Here is a 26,782-nt window from a genome sequence, read left to right on the forward strand (position 1 = left end):
GATGGGATTTCAAGAACATTTTTGCCCAAGCTGGCCTCGAACCAAGATCCTCCCAATCTCTGTCTCCCAAGTAGCTAGGATTACAAGTTTGAGCCTCCATGCCTGGCCACCAATGTTCCTTTTTACTACAAACACATCAGTAGCATCAGCAGTGAACACTTGTTGCAAATATTCATTTGTAATAATTATTGAGAATTCAGTCTCCTTCTTCCCTAGGCACAAAATGTTCTGAGTAAACCAAACAACCACTATATGCAAATATGACTGGCAATGTCAGACTGGAGGAAAACATCCAAACCATGACAATGAATCACAGCTCCTCAAATACAATTTAAAGGTGCCAAGAATCTGTGGAATTCTGTGCCTCGTTGGCATATCAACCCTCAAATGTAACATTTTAATGTCTTCCTTTCTCATCACTCATCTGTTTCACAATGAAGAACTTTTTCCACAAAGCACTACATAGCAAACTTTGGTGGATGGGGTGGGGACAGGGGGGAGGGGGAGGAGAGAGAGAGAGAGAGCAGTCTTTCTTAATAAGTTCTCCAGCTGTGCAATTTTCATACTAACATATTCCGACCACCCTACTTTTTTTCTTGGCAGTTAAAGAAATCTTGTGATTAAGCCACTTTGAAGCAATCAATCAGAGAGAGTAGAGTGATTAATAGATGCACTTAAAATGTCAGAATTAAGAGTGCTTCAACTGGGCTCCGATGCTTCCAAACTACAGGACCTTGAACTTGCTTCTTAACCTCTCTGAACTGTTTTTTTCACTTGTAAAGCACAGAAGACAACACTTCAGGGTTGTTATGAAAGCACCTACAACAGAACCCTTTACCTGGTGGAGGAGGTGCAATGGAGAGAGAGAAAGAAAGGAGATGTGCCAGAATGCATAGTGCAAGCTGTCAAGATGGAGGAATGATAGAATCAATTTCTTTCGAGTTTTGCAAAATTTCAATTCTTGGTTCTTCATTCCCAACTGTTAAAATTTCCTCGTAACAATGGTGGAGGACATGTGGTATGGAGAAACAAGCCTTTCCTACTGGATCTGTTGCACAAGCTTGAACTTGTACTGGAAAGTTTTCACCGACATGAAAGGTGACTCCTGAGGTAATTTACACACTCTCATGTGTGTCCTCTATTACGGGAGGAAGACTAAATGTGTGATTCCAGAAGTCAAGGCCACAAGCAGAATACACTTGGGAGAACAGGAATTCAAGCAAATCTCACCAAACACTCTAGGTAACTAATCAGTAATAAAGCTTGGATAACAGACTAATAATTTTAATTTCTGACTGCCATAGCGCTCTCTCTCTCTCTCTCTTTCTCTCTCTCTCTCTCTCTCTCTCTCCTCTCACATTAACTCTTGAATTTTCCAAGTCTATGAATCAAGCAAAATACCTAGGTAGATATTTGCATTTGAAAATTATAACTATAAATGAGACCAATTTTTAAAAAGAAGTCTATCTTCAGTAGCTACTGATTGCCCTAAAGTATTATCATTTCAGGTAACAAGAGATAATGCATAACCTCCCCATTTGCACATATGTAAGCAGTAGACTTACTGAGCTGCTTAAATAGCTAAACAGTGGCTATGAGGCTGCCCAGGATAAGAGAAGACAGTAAATACACTCACAGCTTTTCCCTGGTACAGGTTGAGCACCCTAAGTGAAAATATAAAACCCAAGATTTTCCAAAATCTGAAGCTTCTTGAGAATCGACATGACACCACAAGTGGAAAATTCCACACCATGAAACTTTGTTTCACACATAAAATTATTTAAAATACTATATAAAATTACCTTCAGGCTACATGTATAAGATTTATATGAAATTAAATGAATTTTATGTTTAGACTGAGTCCCATCCTCAAGACACCTCTTTATGTATATGCAAATATTCTAAAATCCAGAAAAATACAAACTCTGAAGTACTTCTAGTCCTAAGCATTTTGAATAAGAGACTTGTACCTGTATTCTCTAATGAGTACAAGGAACTGGTACCTTCTTCGTGCAGGCAGGGTCCTGCTGAGTTTATAAACAGTGAAGCTCCTGCTCTGCCATCATACACGTGACTACACGCCCTTTCTGAATCTCTCATACAAATAACATGTAATCATTTAAACAAAGGTTTGCAAAAATTGGACTCTCCTGTTTCTTGAATCGAACCCAGCTTCAGAAGTCTACAACCTCATCCACAGATGGGCGGGGGGCGGTGGAGGAGTCAGGTCCAAGCGTCTCTGCACAGTCTCTGCATTGACCTTTCTAGCATCCCAGCTGTCCCCCACAGCCTACCCAGGTCTCACCCAGTGCTCCAGGCTTTTTTATGTGGTTGGTATTAATAAAGAGTTTGTTCAGAGAAACTTGATCCTCTATAAGAATTATCCACTTAACACTTAAGTAAAGCATATTGGGAATGAACTCTTTAGGACCAGAACTCATAGCCAGTTAAGAGCCTCACCTGGCAAAATGACCTTTTTATTGTAACAGCTTTACCTCTTTTTTGACCCAAAACTATTGTCTAGATTTCCACCTGAACTTTGCTTCAAATCACCTCTAGTGAAGGCCAAAGACTCATTTGTACTCATTAATTTTTTTAATCTACTAAAATAGATTGTTTAGCTCAAACCACAAGCTCCATGACAGTCAGTTCCCCTTTCGCTGATGGAACTGGTTCAGCTGAAAAACTCTCCCTCCTTCCCCCCAGAGATAAACAGGTTACAAAGGTAACCATATGAATTTAAAGAGGAGTCAGAGAAAAGGACATTTCACTGCTTTGGCAGGTCAACCTTCAACTTGGCTGAATTCTCCTACACAGAACAGGGGAAGTTTAAGTTCTTGTCCCTTTGGCCCTAGAAAGTCCATTTAAATCTACTCAAAATTCTGTGCAATAACAAGTCACATGCTCTGCCAGCCTGCTGTGACAGCACAGCTCAGAACTCACAGGCTGCCTTGGAGCAGCTCCAAGCCCTTGGAGCAACGGTTGCATGAGTGACAGGACAAGTTCACAGACCAGGCACAGCCTCTTCTGGCCCCAGTTCTCCTTGCGTTAATGGTTAATGTGATCCTTCAGGCTCTGTCCTTTCCCCACAGGTATTGCCTTCTTTCTCACACACAAAGCATGCGGAAACGCTTACCTAGAGAGGCCCAGGAAGGAGCCTGCCAAATGTCATTTAACTGCCAATAAAGAGCCCCCATGGAGTGGCCTTTTCCACCGACTATCTCACTGCGGCTGCGGAGGTAGAATTCAGTTTCTGTCTTGACACACTGGGCCTGTGTCACCTGATGGAGGGGAAAACATTCACACACACACAGGTGTTATTGTTTCATGCAGACTGTCTGGATCTGAGAAAATTACAAAGCCTGGGGTATTTTGTTTTGTTTTTTAGAGCAAATTGATAAATTAGACAACTGGGTTAGCATTAGGACTATCACTATTATACTAGATCTGAATGGAACAGGTTTGTCTGGGAGGATTGGTGTCTGATTTATCATAACAATGGGTAACAAAAGAAAATAGGATGGTGCAAATGGTTTTTTGCTAACAATACTAAAACAAATGAGGAAAACAAAGACTGTTATTCCAGAACAAATGTTATATGTAGTCAAACACTAGGTTTTTCTCAATGATGGATTTTGCAAATAAATTCATAAGTATTTTCTTAAAACAAACTTTTATTAGAAAAAAATCTGTAAGAAAAATGACTTCATTATTATGAGTTGACACTATCCAATTCCTAACTCTTTTTCTGGTCAAGCTCTTGTTTACACCTCATGAATTTATAATGAATGTAAGATTTTTTTTTTTGAGCCACACATCCCCATTCCTTTTGCTTTTAGTTTGTTTTTCCAATAGAGTCTCAAGATTTTGCCCTGGTCAGTCTCAAACTACAATCCTCCTATCTCTGCCTCCCAAGTAGCTGGGATTATAGATGTGTACTACAAAACCTGGCCTGAATGAAGATTTCTTATCAATGTAATCCCTTCATTGTAGCAGAACAGGTGGTAAATTACAGCAATGAGACAAGTAGATTTAGTTCTTATTTAAGAAGCACTGAAGAATTTCATGCAGGACCCCTAATAACTGCTGTCATTGAAAAATCAGGTTCTTTTGCTGCTGCTTTTACTGACACTGCTTTAGAGTTGTACGTAGAAGGAGTTCATGAATCTGTCAGGAGAACCTGGAGAGGTGGTTGGAGCTGCCTAGATTTCCTTCAGAGGACAGGACAGCCTTAGGGTACAGTGTGTATTTTCGCCAAGGGAAAAAAAAAAAAGATGCATATGTGGCCACTGGAAGACTCAGCCCAGATGCCTTCCTATAAACCAGAAAATCTCAGATAGAGGTAGTGAGGAAATCATAGATGGCATTACTACTTACATGAGTCAAGAGCTATAAAATTCCACACCAGTGAAACAAGAAGAGATTACAGCTGCACACTAAATACTTAGTAAGTACTTATAGTGCATGTGACATGCTGGCAAAAAAAAAAAAAGATACAGCCATCTTTATGGAGTTTATTGGCTTGTATAGGAAACAGACTTTAATCAAAGAATCACACAAAGAAATATAAACTTTAAGCAATAAATGCTAAGAAGGAGAGCTCATGCAGTAAGGCAAAAGGGCCCAGTTGAGAAGTAGATTAGACTAAAAGAAAAGGACATTCCAGTTAGACATGCAATGTGTACGTGGTGAGAGAAGAATGCACTGGCTAGCCAAGAACTGAAGGAGGACCAATGGTGCCTCAGCGCAGACAGCTAGGAAATTAGCAGAGGCTGGTAAGAAACACAGGGTCCAGACCATGGAAGGTCTCAGTGCATCCTAAAGCAGTCTCAGAACACTTTTAGTCTAAAGGGTGATGTTGACTGTGACTACTGAGTGAAGAAGGGACTGCAAGTGTGCTGGAGGGAGTAGGGAGGCCTTTGGAAAGCTGATATGAGCTCAGGCAAGAGACGATGTTAGCTAGGAGCAGATAAATGCCCTTCTTATTCAGGACCCAGATCACTGGGAGCAGAGCAAGGAGAATCAGAAAGTATGCTGTAAGGACAGCAAGAATCTCTAGGGTGAGTAGCTCTAGAATTCTGGAAAAGGGAGCTTGGGACAGAAGTTACTTTCTCTGGTTTTAGATTTATAAATTAGGGTGAATAGGAGAAAAGTAAATACCAGAATTACGATGTAGGAGCAAAATATCACTACATTTCAGGCAAAAATGAAAACTTCCAGGACATGGCCATAACCTATCAAAAAAAAAAAAAAGTGGGTTATGTTAGCCAGGCACCAGTGGCTCATGTCAGTAATCCTAGCTACTTGGAAGGCAGAGATCAGGAGGATCACAGTTCGAGACCAGCCCAGGCAAATCATTTATGAAACCTTGTCTCAAAAATACTCAACACAAAAAAGGGCTGGTGGAATAGCTCAAGTGGTAGAACACCTGTCTAGCAAGTCTAATTCTGTGAATTCAAACCCAGTACCACAAGTGATGCATTTAACTGCATTTTCTTTTTCTGCATGGAAAATTCAATCTATTTTTCAGGGGAAAAAGTCTGATGAAGCTCAAATTATTCACTTGGTTCTAAATTCTTTTGTACTTTCTATTAACATACACTACAATTCCTAAATATTTAATTATTCTGATCTGACACAATTTGCACAGATGTCACTTTCATGCTCTGGCACTTTCTGTGTATCTTTGTGTTTTAAATAGTTATACAGTTATATCAAAGTCTGATTAATCATTCTTCATTAGGAAAACTGGTTTTTAGTTTTCCTTTTTTGTTGCTGTTGTTAAGTACAAGAGCTAAGAACATCTTATTATTTTCTCTTCTAGTGTGGCCTCTTGTGGTAATAATATATGACAAAGGCTAATATTCTTGTTTCATATTCCCGTGTTACGTTTTAGTCAAGACATGGCATAAACTGGTAGTGATGACACTGAACGTAGCCATCCGTAGGTTGAATCGGCCAGGTGTGTTTTGTTTCTTGTGGTTGATGTTCTTGCTGCTTATTGTCTTAAGTAACAGCTAATACAACTCTCATCCATTTAAGTTACCTGCAACCCCCATGAACATGTGAGTTTTCAGTACTTAAGTTAGACAAATATTCATAACTACCTGCAAAATACAAATATTTATTTCTGTATATCCATTTTTTTTTTGAGGTACTAGGGTTTAAATTCAGGGTCTTTAGCTTGCCAGGCAGGTGCTCCACCACTGAGCCATATCTACAGCCCTGTTTTGCTTTAGTTATTTTTCACATAGAGTATCTTGGTTTTTTGCCTGGGGCCAGCCTCACACATAACTGGGATTACAGATGTAAGCCACCAGGCCTGGCTTATTTGTTGTGATAGGTCTTGCTAACTTTTTGCGTAGGCTGGCCTCAAACCATGATCCTTCCCGTCTCTGACCCCCAAGTAGCTGGGATCACAGGCATGGGCCACCATGCTGACCTCTGTACATCTGTTCTGACATTAATTTCCTGACTATAGTTTACCTTTCCTATCTTAATAGATATCATCATTAATCCCTTAGAATTTTCAAACTTAAAAAAAAATGTGAGGAGTGGCTCAAGTGGTACAGCACTTGCCTAGCAAGCATGAGGCCCTAAGTTCAAACCCCAGTGCCACCAAAAAAAAAAAAAAGAAGAAGAAAGAACCTTTGCCAGGTGCTAGTGGCTCACGCCTATAATCCTAGTTATTCAGGAGGTCAGGAGAATCGCAGTTTGAAGCCAGCTGGGCAAATAGTTCGTGAGACCCTATCTTTTTTTTTTTTTTTTTTTTAATGTGAAAGCTTTTTATTTTTTTTTATTGTTTTATTATTCATATGTGCATACAACGCTTGGGTCATTTCTCCCCCCTGCCTCCACCCCCTCCCTTACTACCCACTCCTCCCTACCCCCCCATCCCCTCAATACCCAGCAGAAACTATTTTGCCCTTATTTCTAATTTTGTTGTAGAGAGAGTATAAGCAATAATAGGAAGGAACAATGGTTTTTGCTGGTTGAGATAAGGATAGCTATACAGGGCATTTACTCACATTGATTTCCTGTGCGTGGGTGTTACCTCCTAGGTTAATTCTTTTTGATCTAACCTTTTCTCTAGTTCCTGGTCCCCTTTTCCTATTGGCCTCAGTTGCTTTTAAGGTATCTGCTTTAGTTTCTCTGAGTTAAGGGCAACAAATGCTAACTAGTTTTTTAGGTGTCTTACCTATCCTCACCCCTCCCTTGTGTGCTCTCGCTTTTATCAAGTGCTCAAAGTCTAATCCCATTGTTGTGTTTGCCCTTGATCCTATCTTGAAAAAAAAAAGTCACAAGAAAGGACAATGGAGGCCCTGGGGCTCAAGGTGGAGGCCCCGAATTCAAACCCCAGTTTGAACATGCACACAAAAAAATATAATGCAAAGAGTACTCCTAACCCTTGCTGGCAATGAAAGGAAAGAACACTAGCTCTATCTGGCAGCCTACCAAACCTGAAATTAGTGGGAAGGAGGAAGCCAAGGTCTTGAGCACCTCAGGCTGTAGTGTGGAACACCGCACACACAGAAGGTATCATACCAATAACATGGATCCAGGTCTACCCAGATCGGTTAGTAGTAGTCAGGGATGATGAATGGCACACTGCTGTGGTTTAGACAAGTGTCCCCCAAAAGTGCATGTATTAAAGGTTTGATCCCCAGCTTGTCAGTGGGAGATGTTGGAAACTTAATAGGTGGGGTCTAGTTAGAGACCTTAAGGTCACTGGAGATGATGGGACACTGGTCTCTTCCTCTCTTTTTAACTTCCTGGCCACAAATTGAGCAGTTTTGCTCCAATATGTGCTTCTGCCATGTGTTGCCAGGTCCAAAGAAGTGGGGACAGCTGAACTTCTAAAACTACGAGCCAAAACAGACCTTTCTCTTTACAAGTTGATTACCTCAGGTTTGTGAGATAATCACCTCACTGAGAAGTGAGGTGGCCATTGCTAAACCTGAAATGATATGGATGAGCTTTTGAAATTGGTTTGCAGGGGAGTTTGGAAAAGTTTGGAGGACTAGACTAGAAAAAGCCTAGAATGCTGGAAGCAGAGCTTAATGGACAATTTCTGGTAGGGGATCAGAAAACCAAAATGCTGAGAGAAATATGGACAAGAAAAAGCTATCCCGATGAGGCTGGAGATGGAAATGAAGACTCTCAGGGGAACCTCGGCTGGCAGCCACTCTTGTAACACCATGGGGAAGAATCTGAATGCAATTTGTCCATGTCCTAAGACTTTGCAGGAGGCTGAGCCTATAAACTACAAACTAGTTTATTTGTCAGAGGTGATTTCAAAGCAGCAAAGCATTCAGGCTGTAGCCTGGGTACTGCTGGCTGTTTTTAGCTAACTTTGCAGTGAGAATCAGGAGCAGAGCTGAAAGATTTGAAAAATTTAAAACCTGACCAGAAAAGGATCACCTCTTTCAGGTAAAGAGGTGAAAGTTGGAATTAAAAAGCCAAGTGCTCTACAAAGGAACAACATGAGGAAAGATGCCTTGAGAACATCTCGGGAACTGGCAAGGCTCCATCTATCTCAGGTTCAAGATGTAGAAGTACAAATTTGAGAACAGTCTTTGGAGAACAAGAACCCCAAGGTGCCTTGCTCACCTAGAACTGCTTAGGCCAGCAGAGCACTGAGAGCCCATGAAGCCATGGTTCAAGCGAGCCAAGAACAGCTCATGCCAGAAAGAGGCCTTGCCGTTGTCCATGTGACGGTAATGTGGGTCACACGACCATGGAGACCTCTACCAAGACTTCAAAGGAAATGTGAGGAGGCCAAGAGGAGTGTTGGCAGGGTCAGAGTCCTAGCAAGCAGCCCCTGACAGGGTGATACACGGAGCTATGAGGGGGAAGCCAGAGGTGCTGCGGAGACCTCAGGTTCTAGAAAGGAGGAATGCTTGCTGGGGGACACTGCAGACAATATGCAAAGCCAGCACAAGAGAGTGGCCATCTGAGCTATGACCAGCAAAGCTGTGAGAGCAGGGAGGCTCCAGCTCTTGGGAGTCTACAACCTTTCATAGTGGGTACGGGATGCTGAACCTGGAGCTTCAGCATTTAATGCTTGCCCCGCTGGATTTTGGTCTGCTTTGTTCTGATCCCTCCTTGCTGTTTTCCCTTCCTCCCTTTTAGAGTAGGAATGTTGTGTCACCATACCTTAAAAGTATGTAATTTAGCTGAGTGCTGATGGCTCATGCCTTGTAATCCTAGCTACTCAGGGGCAGATCGTGGTTCAGGGGCAGCCTGGGCAAATAGTTCATGAGACCCTATGTTGAAAATACCCAACACAAAAAGGGGCTGATGGAGTGACTCACAAGATAGAGTGCCCACTTAGCAAGCAGGAAGGCCTGGGTTCAAACCCCGGTATTGCCAGAAAAAAAAAAAAAAACCAGGAAGTCTGTAACTTAGTTTTTTATTTTTACAGGGGCTCCCAGAAGAATTTACTTTGAGAGGATACTTTAAATCTAGACTTTTGAGTAATTCTGGAACAGTTAAGACTGGAATTTTTGGGGGTGGACTGAGTATATTTTGCATTGTGAGATGGACATAAATATTTGTTGACCAAGGGCAGAATGCTACAGTTTGGATGTGTCTCCCAAGGGTCCCAGCTTGCTACTACCGGGAGGTAGTGGAACTTTGAAGAAGTGGAGCCTAGTCGGGAGACCTTTATGTCACGGAGGGCTTGCCCTCGAAAGGACTGTCTCTTCCTCTCTCTTTCCCTTCCTAAAGACTAGGTGATCAGTTTTGCTCTGCCATGTGCTCCTGCCATAATATGCTGCCCCAGGGCCAAAGTAATAGAGCCAATCAACTGTGGACTAACGCCTCTAAAATTGTGAGCCAAAAAAGCCTTTTCTCTTTTTAAGTAGATTATCTCGGGTATTTGTTATAGTGATGAAAAGGCTGACTAACACATGCACCTGTACCTATGTTCATAAAAATGAGAGCTTACGGGGATGTTACACAATCATAGTTTCCTAGAACATCACTGGAACTGCCCCTTTCCCTTTAAAAAATGTACCTATATTTATACACCCCCGTATCCTTTCCTAAACAGGACAATCTTTACATATAAAAAAAAAGATAAATGCTTAGTCACTTCCTAGGTTACTCAGTCCTACTGTCAGCAGACAACTCTTATTTTAGTTTTTAAAATATGCCTACTTTCAGCAGCTGGCTTGATGATACTTATGAAATCACTCTCCTTCAAGAGGCAGATGGCCTGGTGAAAAGAAATTGGACCAGGACACCAAAACCTAGGCTCCAGTTCCAGCTTGGCCACTGTAGAGGAGGTTGCTAGCTCTCTCCCAAATCCTCTTCCTCCAGAATGAATGGACTTGTAGCTGAGCTGCCTGTTCCAGAAACACACTCTTCATCCTGGGAACATTGAGGGTGAAGTTCCCTCAGTGTTTAGTTTATTCACTTAAAGTATCCTGACAATAAGAATTTTCCAATAAAGCTGTTTTTTAAACTGAGATAGAACTTGTATATAAAATATAAAATATAAAATTGTATATAAAATTCACCCTTTTTAGAGTTTATAACTCACTGGTTTTTATCATAGTCACAAGATTGTGAAAAAATTTTGATGAGCCATTTTACTAGTTACTGGCAACATCTAAGGGCTCCAATTTCTCCACATCTGAGCCAATATTTGGTATATTTGTTTTTTTTTTCTTTTCTTTCTTCATATTCTAGTGAATGTGAGTGGTACTCATTGTGATTTCAATATGCATTTCCTAGTGACCAAGGATGTTAAGCAACTTTTCATGTGTTTCTTGGCCATGAATACATGATTTATAAATTTTCTCCCTATCCTTTGGATTTTCTCTGCATTTACTTTTCTTCTTCTTTTTCCTTTTCTTTTTTGACAGAACCGGTGATTGAACTCCAGGTCTCACGCTTGCTAGGCAGGCACTCTATCACCTGAGCATGCCTCCAGACCACTTTTCCTTTGGTTATTTTTGAAATAATGTCTTGCTTTATGCCCAGACCAGCCTGGACGAGGATCTTCCTATTCGTGTCTCCCACCACAGCTGGGATGCTAGATACATGCCACCAAACCCAGCCTTTTCTGTTGAGAGGAGATCTTGTGAATATTTTTGCCCACACTAGCTTGGAACCAAAATCTTCCCAATCTTAGCCTCCTTCATAGCTGGGAGGACAGGCATATACCACTGTGCTCAGCTATTGGTTTAGATGGAGTCTTAAGGATTTTTTGCTCATGCTGGCCTCAAACTATAATCACTCCAATCTCTGCCTCCCAAGTAGATAAAGTAACAGGTGCAAGCCACTGGCACCCAGCCGATTGCTTATTCCTTCAGTATCATGTTTGAGAACTGTTGCCCAATTAAAAGTCACAAAGATATATACCTATGTTTTCTTCTGGTAGTCTTATATTTTTATATTTGATCCATTTTGAGTTAATTTTTGCATATGGTATGAGATAGGAATCCAAATTTACTCTCTGTGTGTGTTGTGTGGTACTGGGGTTTGAACTCTGGGCCTCACACCTGCTAAGCAGGTGGTCTACCACTTGAGCCACTCCATCAACCAAATTTACTATTTTGCATATGGGTATCTAGTTGTTCCAGCACCATTTGTTGATAATACTATTTTTCCCCCATTTGATTAACTTGGAAATGGAAACTAGTACAACTACCATAGAAAACAGTATGAAAGATAAGGAAAGGGTATAGGAGGATGAATGAGGCGGAAACATAATGTATACATGTATGTAAGTGGAAAAATGAGACCTAACGAAACTATTCCAGGAATGGGAGGAAGAAGAATAAAGGAGAATGATGCAGGGGGTGAATTCATCTATGATATATTGTAAGAACTTTTGTAAATGTCACAATGTACCCCCAGCACAACAAAGATTAAAAAACTAAAAAAATAAAACAGAATGGAGATTTCTCAAAAAATTAAAAACAGAGCTACCATTTGATCTAGCAGTTCCACTACTGGGTTTAGATCCAAAGTGATATCTGCACTGCTGTGTTTATTGCAGCATTATTCTCAATAGTCAAAACATGGAATGAACCTAAGGCTCTGTTAACAGATGACAAAGAAAACTGGCATATGTACATAGTGGAATCTTAAAAAAGATGGAAACCTCATCACCTGTGACACATGGATGAACCTGGATGACATTATGTTAAGTGAAACATGCCAAGCACAGAAAGAAAATACTACATGATGTCATATGTGCAATCTAAAAGCATAGACACGGTACCAGAATCGTTACCAAGGGCTGAGTACAGAAGGAGGTATTAGGGAGATGTTGGAATAAAATTTCAGTCAGGAGAAATAAATTGAAGAGATCTATTGTACAACTTAGTGACTATAGCTAATAAGAGTACACCTAGTACTTAAAATTTTTTGAGTAGATTCAGTGTTCTTAACGCAAAATTGAAACGTAATAAGCTAATGCACGTGTTTCATAGCTTGATTTAGCCATTCCACAACATACATGTTATGTTGCATGCTATAAATATATACAATTTGTCAATTAAAAGAAAACAAATGCTTACATTTTTCTAATAAGTCAACATAGACATACATGTTTATTTCTAGACTCTCAATTCTATTGAGTCAATCTATGTCTGGCCTTTTGTTAGTACCACTGTCTTGATTACTGTAAGCTTTACAGAAATTGGAAGCATGAGTTTACCAACTATATTCTTCTTTTTTAAGGTTATTTTGACTACTCTAGGTACCTTACATTTCCAGGTAAATTTTAGAATCTGCTTGCCCATTTCTCAAGAGTCACTAACAATGTTGATAGAGACTATGTTGATCAATTATAGAGTACTTTCATCTTAACAATTAGATCTTCTAATTCATGAACCCAGGATGACTCTTCATTTCTCTCATTTCCCTCTGCATTTTTTGTAGTTTTCAGTGTGAAAGTTTTATACCTCTTTGTTGAACCATATTCCTAAATACAGATGGTCCCCCATTTACAATGATTTGAGAAAAGATTTTTTAAAATTTTATGATGACACAAAAATGATATACATTCAGTGGAAACTGTACTTCAGCTTTTGAATTTTTATCTTTCTGAGGCTAATGATACATTGGTACAGCACTCTCCCACCATGCTAGGCAGTAGTATCAGGTCACAGGCCCCAGACAGCCATATGACTAGTGTATTCTGTTGCAAAGCTACAATTTTCAGTTAAGTTTAGGTGCATTTTTTACTTAAGACAGTTTCAATTTTTGATGAGTTTATCTGGATGTAATTTCACCATAAGTCAAAGAGCATCTGTATTTTACTATTGTTGGTATTAACATAAGTGATTAAGTGGCATGACTTACTTAAGGTCCATTTTCATGTTGCTCATTGCTAGTGCATAAAAACACAACTAATATTTGTATATTGTTCTTATATCCTTTAACTTTGCAGGACTCATCTATTAGCTCTACTAGTTTTTTCTTTTTGATTTTTTAGGGTTTTCTATGTTATAATCATGTCACCTACAGATATAGTTTTACTTCTTCCTTTCTGATCTGGATGCCTTTTCTTTCATTTTCTTGCCCAACTGTAATGTACTGTGCCTCCAGCACAACATTGACTAGGAGTGGCAAGAAAGAGCACCTGGAAATGTTCCTGATGTAGGTGTCACCTGGGCCTATCGCACACCTTCCTTTTTTCCTGAGTTCTGCTGATCTTTATAAGAGAAAACTAATGAAAGTAAGCATAAGTTTGGATAAAAACTGGTGCACTTTTAAATGTTAAGATAGAAAAAATTTAAATGTCATCCTGTTTAACAAAAACTTCTGACCTACTTCAGATCAGCCAGTATGATTGGAATAGGTCTTTATTATCTTTCCAGAAACTTGAAAGAAATATGGTAAAAACATCACAGTGGCTTTAATGTAATCAAGACAGTGTGTGTAGTCACAGAGACATAAAATAAAACAGACAAAAAAAGCAAAATGGAAACATTTAGATGGAAATATTGTCCAAAATTCAATTTGCCAGTTTAACTTAAAATGTTAAACATAGTCAGGCACCCGTGGCTCATGTCTATAGCTATTTAGGAGGCTCAGATCAGAAGGATTAGTGGTTTGAGGCCAGCCTGGGCAAATAGTTCTTGAAACTTCCATCTCCAAAATAACCAGAGCAAAATGGACTGGAGGTATAGCTCAAGTGGTAGAATACCTGCTTTGCAAGAGCAAAACCCTGAGTTCAATCCTCAGTCCCATTGGAAAAAAAAAAAAAGTTATACATAAATTTGCCATATAACTCAGGAATTCCACTCATATATTTTCCACTCTCCCCCAAAAGAAAACATTTCCATATATAGATTTGTATATGAATATTCATAACAGTATTTTTCATAATAGTCAGAGTAGAAACAACTAAAATATTCTTCAGCTGATAAATGAATAAATAAAACATATATATCCACACAACAGAATATTATTTGATAAGAAAAATGAATGAAATTCTTAACATGGATGAGCTTCAAAAACATTTTGCGTGGTGAAGAAGACAGATGCAAAAGATCACATATTGTATAATTCCATTTATTAGAAATGTTGAGAAAAGTAAAATCTATAGAGACTTAATGCAGAGTTATTTTGCCTTGGCCCTGGGGGCAGGAATGAAGAATGGCTGCAAATGGGCCTGACAGATCATTTTGGAGCAACAGAATATTATTGCTCCCCAATCTGTAGCTTGTATTTTCTCCTTGTTAGTGTGTTTTTGATTCAGAAGCCCATAATTTTAATGAAGTAAATTTATCAGTATTTTCTTTTATAGTTGATGATTTGCAGGTCCTAAGAACGCTCTGGCTATTTCAAAGTCACAAATCTCCTATTTAGGGGAGAATTTTTTTTTTTTTTTGGTGGGACTGGAGTTTGAACTCAGAGCCTCTTGTTTGCTAGCTAGGTAGGTGCTCTACTGCTTAAGCCACACCTCCAGTCTGAAGACAGTCTCCTGTGTTTTCTCCTACAGGCTTCACTGTAGCACCTGTTCACATTTGAGTCTTTTTTGGAAGGATCAAGCCTAAGACGTGGGGCACTCCCAGCCTCCACATCTGAACCTCTGAGCAGGAATCAAATTTCCCTTCTTTTCCCTAAAGGCATCCATTTGATATTGTACTCTTTATTGATAAAAGCCCTTTTCCCACCGAATTGCAGTGGCATAATCACATAAATCAGGTGGCATGTGAGTCTATTTCTGGACTCTCTTATATTCCACTATTGTGTTCTACTCTTGAGAAATGTCACTATTTTAATTACTAAGCCTTTATAGTCATCTTGAACTAGGAAACCTTTCAACACACAATTCGTTTTAGAGCTTCATAAGCTGTTCTTGTAAGAGAAACAAATACCAAAAATTCACAATTTCAGATCTTATGTGTTATCGTGTATGTATTGTGATGAAAATAAATTCCTTAATCAGTGGAATGAAAACCTGAATATTTTCTACCACATAAAGCCTATAAAATTTACTTGTTCTCTTATATTAACTGTAGAAATCTGTTCGACTTCACAATGAAAATGACTTACCTGAGTGAGGTAGATGGTGTCTTTAAATTTACGTAATGGATCTGTGCTTTGGGGGAGTTTGAAATGAAATTTGGCTTGGTGAAGCATTTCCTTGTTGCCACCTTTATGATGTTGTCGATGAAGGGAAAATTTGCTGTTGTAAGACCAGTCGTTTTTAGATGAGACCTTTTGAATAAAGAATAAGTTATAGATTTTAGCAAGAAAACTACCTATCTTATAAGTTCCTGACAAATCTGGAAAGAATTCTACACACTAAAAAAAGAACTTAAGGTTTGTTTTGTGACTCTAAATGGGTTTGCCATCACAATTGTTACTGTTGACACTAGCCTTGTGCAAAGCAGAATCACAAAACCAGGATTTGGCACCCACAACCTCCCTTATTCACACCTAGAGAGTCACATTTTGCTATTTCTCTCAAAAAGCTGGCCTTATCAAAACATATAGCTTCTAAAACATTCACTATGTGTATTTTACAATACCATTAATGCATTTTAGGTTATTAGCTTGTCAAACCTGAATAATACACTAAGTCAACATTGTATTGAAACTGTTGTAGTTCTTAAATGGGAATAAAATGCCACTATTGCAACAGTAAATGTTTTAGAGTTGGCTCATAGTACTTGTTTGTTTCTCAGTGACTGTTAAACAAAACCAATAGACTCATGTTTAATCTTGACAGACTTGCAGACACAAACCACATAACGGCACTCCTCTAAAAGTCAATCTTTTTAAGCCATGCACCAATAACTGGTGCTGGAACAATTGAATATTCACGTGCAGAAGAGTGAACATACACTCTGACCTCATACCACACAGAAAGAAAAAAAAATTCGAAATGGATCACAGACTGAAATGCAAGAGCTAAAACTGTAACATTTGTACAGGACAACACAAGAGTAAACCTTTATCAGTTGGATTAGGCAATAATTTTTAGCTAAACACCAAAAGCTCAAGTAAAACTTCATCAGGATTTAAGTTTGTGCTTTATGAGGTTCAGAAAGACAAAGGTCACATGTTTTCTCTCATGTATGGAAGACAAAACCAAAAGATAAATGTATACACAAATACAAACATGATCATGGATAGATGATAGGTAGATAGACAGAACATGATTGCAATAGTGGGATGACTATTTTGGGGGGACTGGGGAAGAGGGAGAGGAAAAAAGATTGATAGTGAATAATATCGAAATACAATGTATCTGTGTAGGTAAATGAAGTAATGAAACTCACTGAAATCTGCTAATAGAGGATAGAGGAGAAAGGGTAAGGAAGAGTAATAGAGGGGGTCAATCTGACTTAAAGTGCAACATATTCATGAGTGAAATACCATGGCAAAACCCCTTTGAACAACAAATATACACCTCTTTTTACTGTACCCAATGCAGCTATGATTTATTTATTTACTTAATTTTTTATTATGATACATTCATTATGCAGGAGGAGATATATAATGACAATCTTGATTAGGCTTATCTTGTACATTAGTTTCTTTGCCCCCACCATCCGTCCTACCACTCCCCTCTCCACCTTCTTTAAAAGACCTGCAAGAGGCTTCTTTGTGCTATTTCATATAGGTATATGAAATCCATCAACAATATACCCTCCCCTTCCCATTTGTACCACACACACACACACACACACACACACACACACACACACACTAAAAAATGACAGACAGGAATGTGAAACTGGTCCAGTTGGGGGTGAGTACCAGTGGGACTCTGGGAGGGGGAGGGGGAGGGGGAAGATGAATATGGTCAATGTTCTTTATATACTTGTACAAAAATAGAACAGGGAAACCTTTGAAATTGTTTTAAGTAGGGGAGTGAGATGAGGGGGAATGATAGGGGAGGTGACCCTAACCAAAGTGCATTATAAGCATATATGGTTATAAGCATATAAGTGAAACCTTCCTGTACAACTAATATATGCTAACAAAAAGTTTTTCAAAACATTTGTGCTTTGGGTTGGTGGAGTGGCTCCAGTCGTAGGACACCTACCTAGCAAGTGTGAAGCTCTGAGTTCAAACCCAAGTACCATAAAAAAAAAAAGTTTGTGCTTTAAATGGTACAATCAAGTTAATAAAATGATAACACACAGATTGAGATAAAATATTTGCAAACCGTTTATCTGATTAAAAACATCCAGAACATATTCTAAAACTCATAGCTCAATAATAAGAAGACAATTCAATTTAAAAATGAGTGAATGAGGACCAAGTATGGTGGTTCATGCCTGTAATCCCAACTACTTGTGAGATGGGAAGATCAAAGTTCAAGGCTAGCCTAGGCAAAAGTCAGTGAGATCCCCATCTCAAAAAAAGCAAGTTGGGCAAGATGGCACATACCTATGGTCCCAGAGGCTCAGGAGGCAGAGGTAGGAGGATCAAGGTCCAAGGCCACCATGGGAAAAAGCTCAAGATCTTATCTGAAAGAAAAACTAAAGCAAAAAATGATCAGGGGATGGCTTGAGTGTAGAGCGCTGGCCTAGCAAGTACTCGGTTCAAACCCCAGTACTGCAAAAATAAATAAGTAAGAATGAGTGAGTGATCCAAATACACAGTTCTCAAAGGAAGATATACAAATGGCCAAAATCACATGAAAAAGTACTTGACCTAATCAGCTATTGAAGAAATGCAAATCTGACATTTCCAGAGAAATGGAAAACAGTAAGTTTTGGCAAGGATACAGAAAAATTGATGCAATCACTACAGAAAGCAATTCAGTAGTTTCTCAGAGTATTAAACACAGAGTTGCTTTTTCCTTTAGTTTTTCTTTTCTTTCTTTTTTTTTTTGAGGGCACTGGGGCTTGAACTCAGTGCCTCACATTTGCTAGGCAGACATTCTTACTGCTTGAGCCATTCTACCTGCCCTAAAGTCACCTTCTGACTCAGAAATCCCACTGATAAGACACACACTCAATAGAACTGAAAACATATGTTTACCAAAAAAATCTGTACACTAATGTTCATGACAGAATTATTACAAATACCCATCAACAGATAAACAAATCAATGCCATTCAGCAAATAAAGAGTAATGGCACACCAACACACACTACAACATGGATGAGCCTTGAAAACACTTTGCTAAATTAAAGAAGCCAATCTCCAAAGACTACATAGTGCGGCCAGGCCCTGGTACCTCACACCTGTAACCCTAGCTACTCAGGAGGCAGAGATCAGGAGATCACGGTTCGAAACCAGCTCGGGCAAATAGTTTGTGAGACCCTATCTTGAAAAACCCATCACAAAAAAAGGCTGGTGGAGTGGCTCAAGGGGTAGGCCCTGAGTTCAAACCCCAGTTCTGCAAAAAGCAAAACAAAACCTACTACATAGCACATGATTCTAATTACACGAATTGTGAAAAATAAGCATATCTATAGATACAGACAGTAGATTGGTGGTGCCCAGGGCTAGAGGAGGAAGGACAGAGGGAAGTGGCTGCTAATGGATTCAGGGTTTCTTTGGAATGATGAAAAGTTCTAAAATTAGAATATGGTGATGGTTGTCTGTGAATATACTGAAGACCAATGAATTGTACAAATTAAATGTGTTATTTGTGTGGTAAGAGAATTGTATTTCAAAAAACTGCTTTAGAAAGAACACATACAACTCTGAAACTAAATCTTTAGGTTTGTGGAGAGTGAAAATCCATACAGAAAACCAAATATACCAACATGAGAAAAGGAGGAGAGGGAAACAGAAGGAAGAAATGGGGTAGGAGGGAAAGAAAAGATAGAATTTGAGAACAATGGATAAGACTTTTTATCACATTTACCTCTCTTACTATGTAGTGAGCTATCTGCTTCTGAGTATTTATAAACTATTAAACAGTTGTAGGGCATATAGAAAGTAGCAAATAAGTTATTTTTATGTGCAGTAAGTCAGGCTTCAGCACAATTTAAAGCAGACAGAAAACCTATAATCCCCAAAATGATAACTACAAGATTTTAGCTCTCCAAAGGAAAAGAGTTCTTTATTTCCACCTTCTCCCTGTACTTTCACTTAAATAAGAAACAGATTTCATCTCATATGACTTTCTGAGCCATTGATCAGAAGCAACATAGGCCCAATCCTCTACCATTCTGAATCATTGGAAAAGCAAACAAATGATGACTTACCTTCTCTAATGTACTAAATGAAGGCCAGGACTGATATCCATATTCAGATACAAATCGAGCTTTGGGGAAAACCATCCAATTCCAGCAATCACAGATATAGTTATAAAAATGAACATCACCATAATGGTTGCTATTAGGGTTGTGAGAGACTCCACCTTCTGCCATGGTTTGGGCCCCATTTGTAGGACTGGAAGGTATAAAAGGACGGCTCGTGTCTCCCTAAGTACAGAAATAAGATGATTTTGAAGATATTTTCATTCAATAAAGTACAGATCACATCTTTAAAAACATTAGCAAATCTCAGAAATGCCAAGGAACTAGTAGAAAACTAATGGTACTGTTTACCTTCTCCCCTACCAGCACTACGCCACTTTTCACCAGTCCTTTATCTCCTTTCATAACCAACACTTAATCCCATCCCTTGCCACTTGTCCTAGCTTTGTCACTCATGTTTTGCCTCCACTCTCATCCATCATAGATAGTATATGGTCTACACAGTTTCTCAACTCTAGTACTACTGCCATTTGGGACTGGGTAAGCTTGGGTCGGGGTGGGGGGGGACAGTGCATGAAGGGTGAAGGTCTCATGCAGTATAAGATGTTAGCAGTATCTCTGGCCTCTACCTGCTAGATGCCACAGTCAGACCAACACTAATCTCTTTTCAGTCTCTCCCTGCTCCCCTTCCTCTCCCAAGCATTCCCTCTCACCCGTGTTTTTGTTACTCCCAGCTCACACCTCCACACTTGACCTTCACACTTACATTACCAACAACCAGCTTGCAGCTGCACCTGCATTGCCCTGCCAGCATCTCAGGCTTGGCTTTTGTCTCAAATATCACAGGTGACTGCTTTCTAGGATATGAGCTTAAATGCTGATTTAGAGCAAGAGCTGAATCAGGGAATGGCCACACAAAGAAAGCATGAAATGCATTCGGAAACTAATCACAGCTTCTACCATGTATGTGTGTATCCAGTGACGGTCCTTTCCCTGATGTCTCAATAGAAAATAGCAATTGTGATGTAGCATTTAATACTATCTTCAAAGAATTTCAAAATGTCAATTATGACTCACAGTTCACTTTCAAATACATTGGTCCTTCAGAAAGGCATTAGATTTCTCTTTCAGAGAGGGAGAAGTGGCACTTACAAGCTCATTTTTTAAGTTCAAGAATGTAGTATTAAAAGTAGGCATGGTGGTTCACTCCTGAAATCCCAACTACTTAGGAGATGGAGGTAGGAGGAGTACGGTTCAAGCCTAGTCTAGGCAAAAATTTTGCAAGGCCCTAAAACAAGTTGGGTATGGTGGTGCACACCTGTAATCCTAGCTACTTGGGAGGTGGAGATAGAAGGATATCAGTCTGAAGCCAGCCTGGGCAAAAGCTTGAGTCCCTATCTGAAAAATAAACTCAAGCAAAAAAGGGTATACCTCAAGTGATAGAGGGCTTGCTTAGCATGAGTGAGACCCTAAATTCAAACTCCAGGACCAGCAGGAAAAAACTTTAATATTAAAATTACAGATTAAAATATGTAAGCATCTGAAGATCCGTCTTGTTGAATGAAACCAAGAAAGATGGTAATAGTTAAAATTACCATTAATTAAAAGGTTACTATGTGCCATATTAAAATCTATTTTGTAAACCTACGAGTATGAAAATATAGTAACAATACTGCTAATTAAAATATTATAAAATAAGTGGTTTATAAACATTAATTAAACTTTATACCATCACATCTTATAATAGGAAAAGTCTTCATGACATATGACTTAGTGTATTCAGGAAAGCCATAAATTTGAACCTATGTTTTTTCATAAATTCTCACTGAAATTTTTTCTCATAAGTGGAATAGGAAGCCAGGTGTGGTGGTTCACACCTGTAGTCCCTGCACTCAGGAGGCTGAGAGAGGAGGGTCTCAAGTTTTGAGACCCTGTCTCAAAAATAAATAAGTTAAATAAATGTTAATAGTGTCATCAACTGAGCATATTTAGGTGATACTATCACACATTATTTTAAAAAATAATTATATCCCTTTTCAAATTGCTTCAGGCTATACCCAGATATACCAGATATCTAATTATAGACACAAAATTGTACACAACCAGATTGTTAATCACACGTGTTTTTTTCTTAAACTTTTTTTTTAAAGGCATTACTGAAGAAAGTGCTGCCTTCCTCTCACCACAAAAGTGACCGATTTGCGTTCATGTCTGCCTGTATCATAAGCTTATTAGATAAACAGTGATACAAAGGGCCCTAAGGTGGAGTCAGGAACCAGATCTTTTTTCTGGTTTTGTTTCTTAAATCACATACCAACAGATTCATACATGACATCTACCAAATTCTACGTTTGCATTTACAATTACAGAATTGTAGAGGGGGCATATCAATAAATGATCTGATCTGGAGATTGTAATCAGCTGAGGATCATGCATGATCTCCAAATAGTGTGTGACCACCAGAGGCTCTGAGCCCAGCACTGGGTGCTTGTGGAGCGTTTATCCTCAAAGAATCCACACACAACCCACCATCCTTTTGCATGCCACAGCACTGCAAGGAAATGCTGTGAATTCAAATGATACTTTTGAAGACTGCAGGCAAACGGTATGAAACACACTGTAGCAATATTCGGACTTGTCCATTTTTAAACACTTAAACTCTACTGCATTTAAAAGCCACTACTTACTGCCAGGACAAGCTCTCTGATGTTTTTCACATACAGTGTCACGTAGTCTTTGATGTAGATTTTCAGGTGCAAGGGATTTATAAGAAACCAGTCCATCATCAATGCTGCTTCGTTTTCATTATTGCCACTCCATATGATGATAGAGGGATGAGATTTCAGTCTTCTGACCTGAAATTTAAGGAAGAATAAAATAATTTTCTAATACTTAACATAAAAAGCTCAGAGCTACAGCTATTCATAAAATTTTAACCACTGCATTTCAGCACATAAAACTCATTAGCAAATGGTTAGACATGTTAGCTGTGCAGACACATTTTAAGAATTCTCCAAATCTCTTCCTATTTAGATTTAATATGCATTGATAAGACAGGGTTCCTTTTCTGTGCTGTATTAAAAACCGAAGAAAATACAATCCCTTTTACAAAAGCAGTCAACCTCATCATTATCTAATTGCCACAAGAAGGTTCCAAGAAACACAGAAGGCAGGGGACATGACATTACAGAGGCTGGCTGTTAGGAGCAAGCTGCAGTTTTCTGTGAAGAAACAAACAACTCAAAGCAAACAGTACCCCTGGGAAGGGATCAAGACTCCCCTGACTCTTACGAGGACTAGAAGAGGGAGCACAAGGCCCCAAACACAAAGTAATGATAAGGAAGTGGAAATACAAATTACCCTGACTTGTTCGTTACACCCTGCACACAAGCATTGAGCTATCACCCTGTGCCTCATAAACCTGTGTAATTATCACGTGTAAATAAGTGTTTTTAAATGTTTAAGGAGATGGAAATGCTAACTACATGGATTTATTCATGACATACTGCATACGTGTATCAAATTATCACATTTTCCCCCCTACACATATACAATAAAATAATGACTTTTTAAAGCTAAATTTAAAAAAGAAAACCAGAAGGACAATTAGAGAAGATTTTGCAAAGCAAGTGAGTACCAGAGGAAGTAAGAGCCAAGCCGATGGCAATCCAGAGGGCTTCTCCTGAAATGGCTGTCAATGTGACCTGAGGACTCACTGAGATGAAGTGAGCTCCCGAATAGGACCCAGCACAGAAGAGGATGTTAGAGAGTCTATCTGAAAAGTCTACCAGCTGGGGACGGAAGCCTGTATGAACTGCACTCACCTGGGCTGGCCCTACAAAAGAGCAAAATGATCCAGTTCAAACAGACTGTGGCGTTTCTGCTGGGTATTCTCTCAAGATGGGAGACGCCAATGCCAAAGAGATGGCTGGAGAAGAAACGCCAAGGTCAAGGGGAGAGACAACGAGGATTCAAACTGGAACTCTAAGGAGAGGGATGGAGAGTCTGTACAGACACAACTAACATCAGCATCCAAAACCTGGCTGGACTTTAAAACTGGTGGTATGTGGGAGATAAAAGACAAGAAACCGAAGGACACAGTGGCTCATGCCTGTAATCCTAACTTCTCAGGAGGCAGACAGCAGGAGGATAGTGGTTAAAAGCCAGCTCCAGACAAATAGTTTGCAAGACCCTATCTCAAGAATACCCGGTACAAAAAAAGGGCTCAAGAGGTAGAATGCCTGCTTAGCAAGCCCTGAGTTCAAACCCCAGTACCATCAAAAAAGAAGAAGAAGAAGAAGAGGAAGGTATCAAAGATAATGCTCAGATTTCCAGGCAAAATAAAAAACATCTTGGAAGAATGCACTGAGTAAAGGAGAGCAGATTTACTTTTAAGACATGCCATGTTAGGGCTGCTAGTAGAACAGCTGACATTAGGGGTATTCTACACTCCACATATTTGCATGTATTATCTTACATATGATATAAAATAGTATATTATTAAAGATGTATTTACATATATCTTGAAAACAGTTTTGTGAGAAGAATAAAATCAACTCAGTTTTACAGATAGATTGAGGTTCAAGAGGTAAAGTAGTCAACCAACCTATAGTGGTAGACTGAACAATAAGAAATCAAAATATTTGTTGTTTCTATATCACCATCGCAAAAAGAATCTGGCAAACAGTTGAATATAAGAAGCTGAAATCAAGAGCCAGGTACAGTGGGTCACACCTGTAATCTCAGTTACTTGGGAGGTAGAGATAGGAGGATCATGGCTAGAGGTCAGCTGGAGCAGAAAAGGTAGTGAGGCCCTAACTCAAAAACAAGTCAGGTGTGGTGGTTCATACCTGTAATTCCAGGTACATGGAAGGCATAAGTAGAAAAATGATAGTCTAAGGCTGACCCAGGGAAAAAAAACAAGACCCTGAAAAATAACAAAGGCAAAAAGGGCAGGGGGAGTGGCTCAAGTGGTAGAGCACCTACCTTTCAAGTGCAAGGCCCTGAGTTCAATCCCTCCCTGCTGACTGTCGTCACTGCATCCGCAGTATTTTGCTAACATACAGTACATTCACAAGTTAGTTTCCAATCTGGATTTGGGATTTCACCATGGCTCAGAGTTTTCTTGTACTGCCAAGAATACCACGTTGACTCTACATGGAAACCCATGCCACACACTTATGATCCGGGGGGAGGGACGTGTTTCAAAGCATAACCCCACAAACAGACCTTGTTACCAAAACAAGTGTATTCAGCACATGCAGACAACCCAGATCTATGCCAGAAATGGCCACTTGATGATGTCAGAATGAACACCACAACCAGTGGGGAGAAAAAAGTCCAGAATCTTCTCTTTTTGTTTATTTATTTTTTTCATTTGCTTGCTTGGTTAGGTCGTTTGGGGTTTTATTTATTTATTTAGGTTTGGGGATTTTTGTTTCCTTTTGTTTTGTTTGCAGTTCTGGGGATTTTTTTTTTTTTTTTTTTTTTTTGGAGACAAGGCCTCACTATGTTGCCTAGCCTGGATTCAAACTCCTGAGCTCAAGTGATCCTGCTGCCTCAATTTCCTGAGTAGCTGGAACTATAGGAACACTTCACCACATTCAGCTGAAGCCTTTCTCTTAATAGAAAACCACTTCAATATAAGAATACTCAATACTGCTAGATTAGCATATATCACTTCCTTACATTTACAGATCTATACATAAAAATATAGTGCATATGTAGAATGCAAAACAAATCATGGAATCAAGAATCAGTTTAAAGTTTTTGTCATGAGCAATTTTTAGAGTGGCATTGTCATTTGCTGAGGTGGGGAAAACTGCAAGAGAAGCAAGATTGGCTTGGACAGGTCACATGTAAGGGGCGTATTAAATCTCCCATCACAGGTACCAGGTAGGGCAGCTGGATACAGGAACAAGGAATTCAGCAAAGAGTTTAGGATGGGCATAAATCTTGGAGTTACCAGCAAATTGGTGGAGTTGAAGCTATGGAATGCCTAGGGAGTCAATTACCTGGCTGTGTAATTTTTCATGGGGTTTAGTAGAGAATAACAAAAAGAAATGGGTGATTTAACAAAAGGCAAAACTGAAACGCACATGTTTTCTCTCCTCCTGGGATGGCAATAGCGTACCTGATGAACAACTTCTGTTCTCACCGAATCCAGGAAGCGCTGGTCAGCTGGATAGAGGGCAGAGGCAAACAGAAAATCCTGCCATACCTAGCAAATAAAATACAAGGCAAGAAAGCAATATTGTCAGTGTTATTACACAGGAAGAAAGTCTCCATTCTGGACATAGAGGAGCCTCCTTCTCATAAATGAAACACCAAGTTCTCTGGTGAATGTGCCATCTGAGGCTCAGAGGAGAGGCTGGGTGAAAGTGTTCAGGAGCCTAAGGAGAGAAAACATTAAGTAGGCAGAAAAGATAAGGAGGAAAATGGAATTCAAAAATAAAAAGAATGTGTGTATTGAGGAAAAAGAAAATGAAACTTCTCCCAAGATTCTCCTCATTCTTAATTCTTTCTAATATGCACCAGGCATTTGTTATTGAGATGCACCCGACTGTAAAAATCATACTTTATTTATAAGGGAATTAACTTTTTACAGCAAAAAAGATGACTGCATGCTTCCCTTCCCAGGGAGGCTGTGTGATGAACTGACTGATAGCAGAGCCTCCACCCCAAGCAGCCCATCCTAATGGAATCTCGATTCTACCCGGATGGACAGCGTGAGTTGGGGCAAGGCATTTAATCTCTCCATTTGTCATTTCCTTATCAGTAAATGGGGATCGAGAACAATAGTAACTACAGTCACTGGATGGGCATGAAGATAAAATAAAATGAAACAATACATACAGAGCACCGAGAACACAGTGTGGCAGTCAATGAATATTATTAGAATATTGTCATTATTGTGACATTATTCTTATTCTGTAACTTCTGTGTTGCTCTGTATATCTGATAACCATAATGTTAGAATTAAAACAATGTATAATTGGTCCTCCAAACTCATGGGTTTTACATCCATGAATTCAATCAACTTCTGATAAAAAATATTCAGAAAAAAATTAAAATCTCATCAATACTGAATAAGTACAGATTTTTTCCTTGTCATCATTCCCATAACAACCATTTATGTAAGGT

At 39.2% G+C, this 26,782-nt stretch overlaps 1 protein-coding gene across 1 annotated transcript in view; it reads right to left on the reverse strand.

Moving 5' to 3' along the window:
• Manba (mannosidase beta) overlaps positions 1-26,782 on the reverse strand; it is an 88,302-nt gene that overhangs the window by 6,923 nt on the left and 54,597 nt on the right. The window contains exons 10-14 of the mRNA XM_020158587.2: positions 25,773-25,859; positions 22,327-22,494; positions 19,646-19,864; positions 15,523-15,687; positions 3,137-3,281 (exon numbers count right to left, since the gene is read on the reverse strand). Of these exons, the coding sequence (XP_020014176.1) occupies positions 3,137-3,281; positions 15,523-15,687; positions 19,646-19,864; positions 22,327-22,494; positions 25,773-25,859 (784 nt within the window). The remainder of the gene's footprint in view (positions 1-3,136; positions 3,282-15,522; positions 15,688-19,645; positions 19,865-22,326; positions 22,495-25,772; positions 25,860-26,782) is intronic.

The sequence above is a fragment of the Castor canadensis genome, chromosome 9 (genome assembly GCF_047511655.1).
Source record: "Castor canadensis chromosome 9, mCasCan1.hap1v2, whole genome shotgun sequence".
NCBI classification, from domain to species: domain Eukaryota; kingdom Metazoa; phylum Chordata; class Mammalia; order Rodentia; family Castoridae; genus Castor; species Castor canadensis.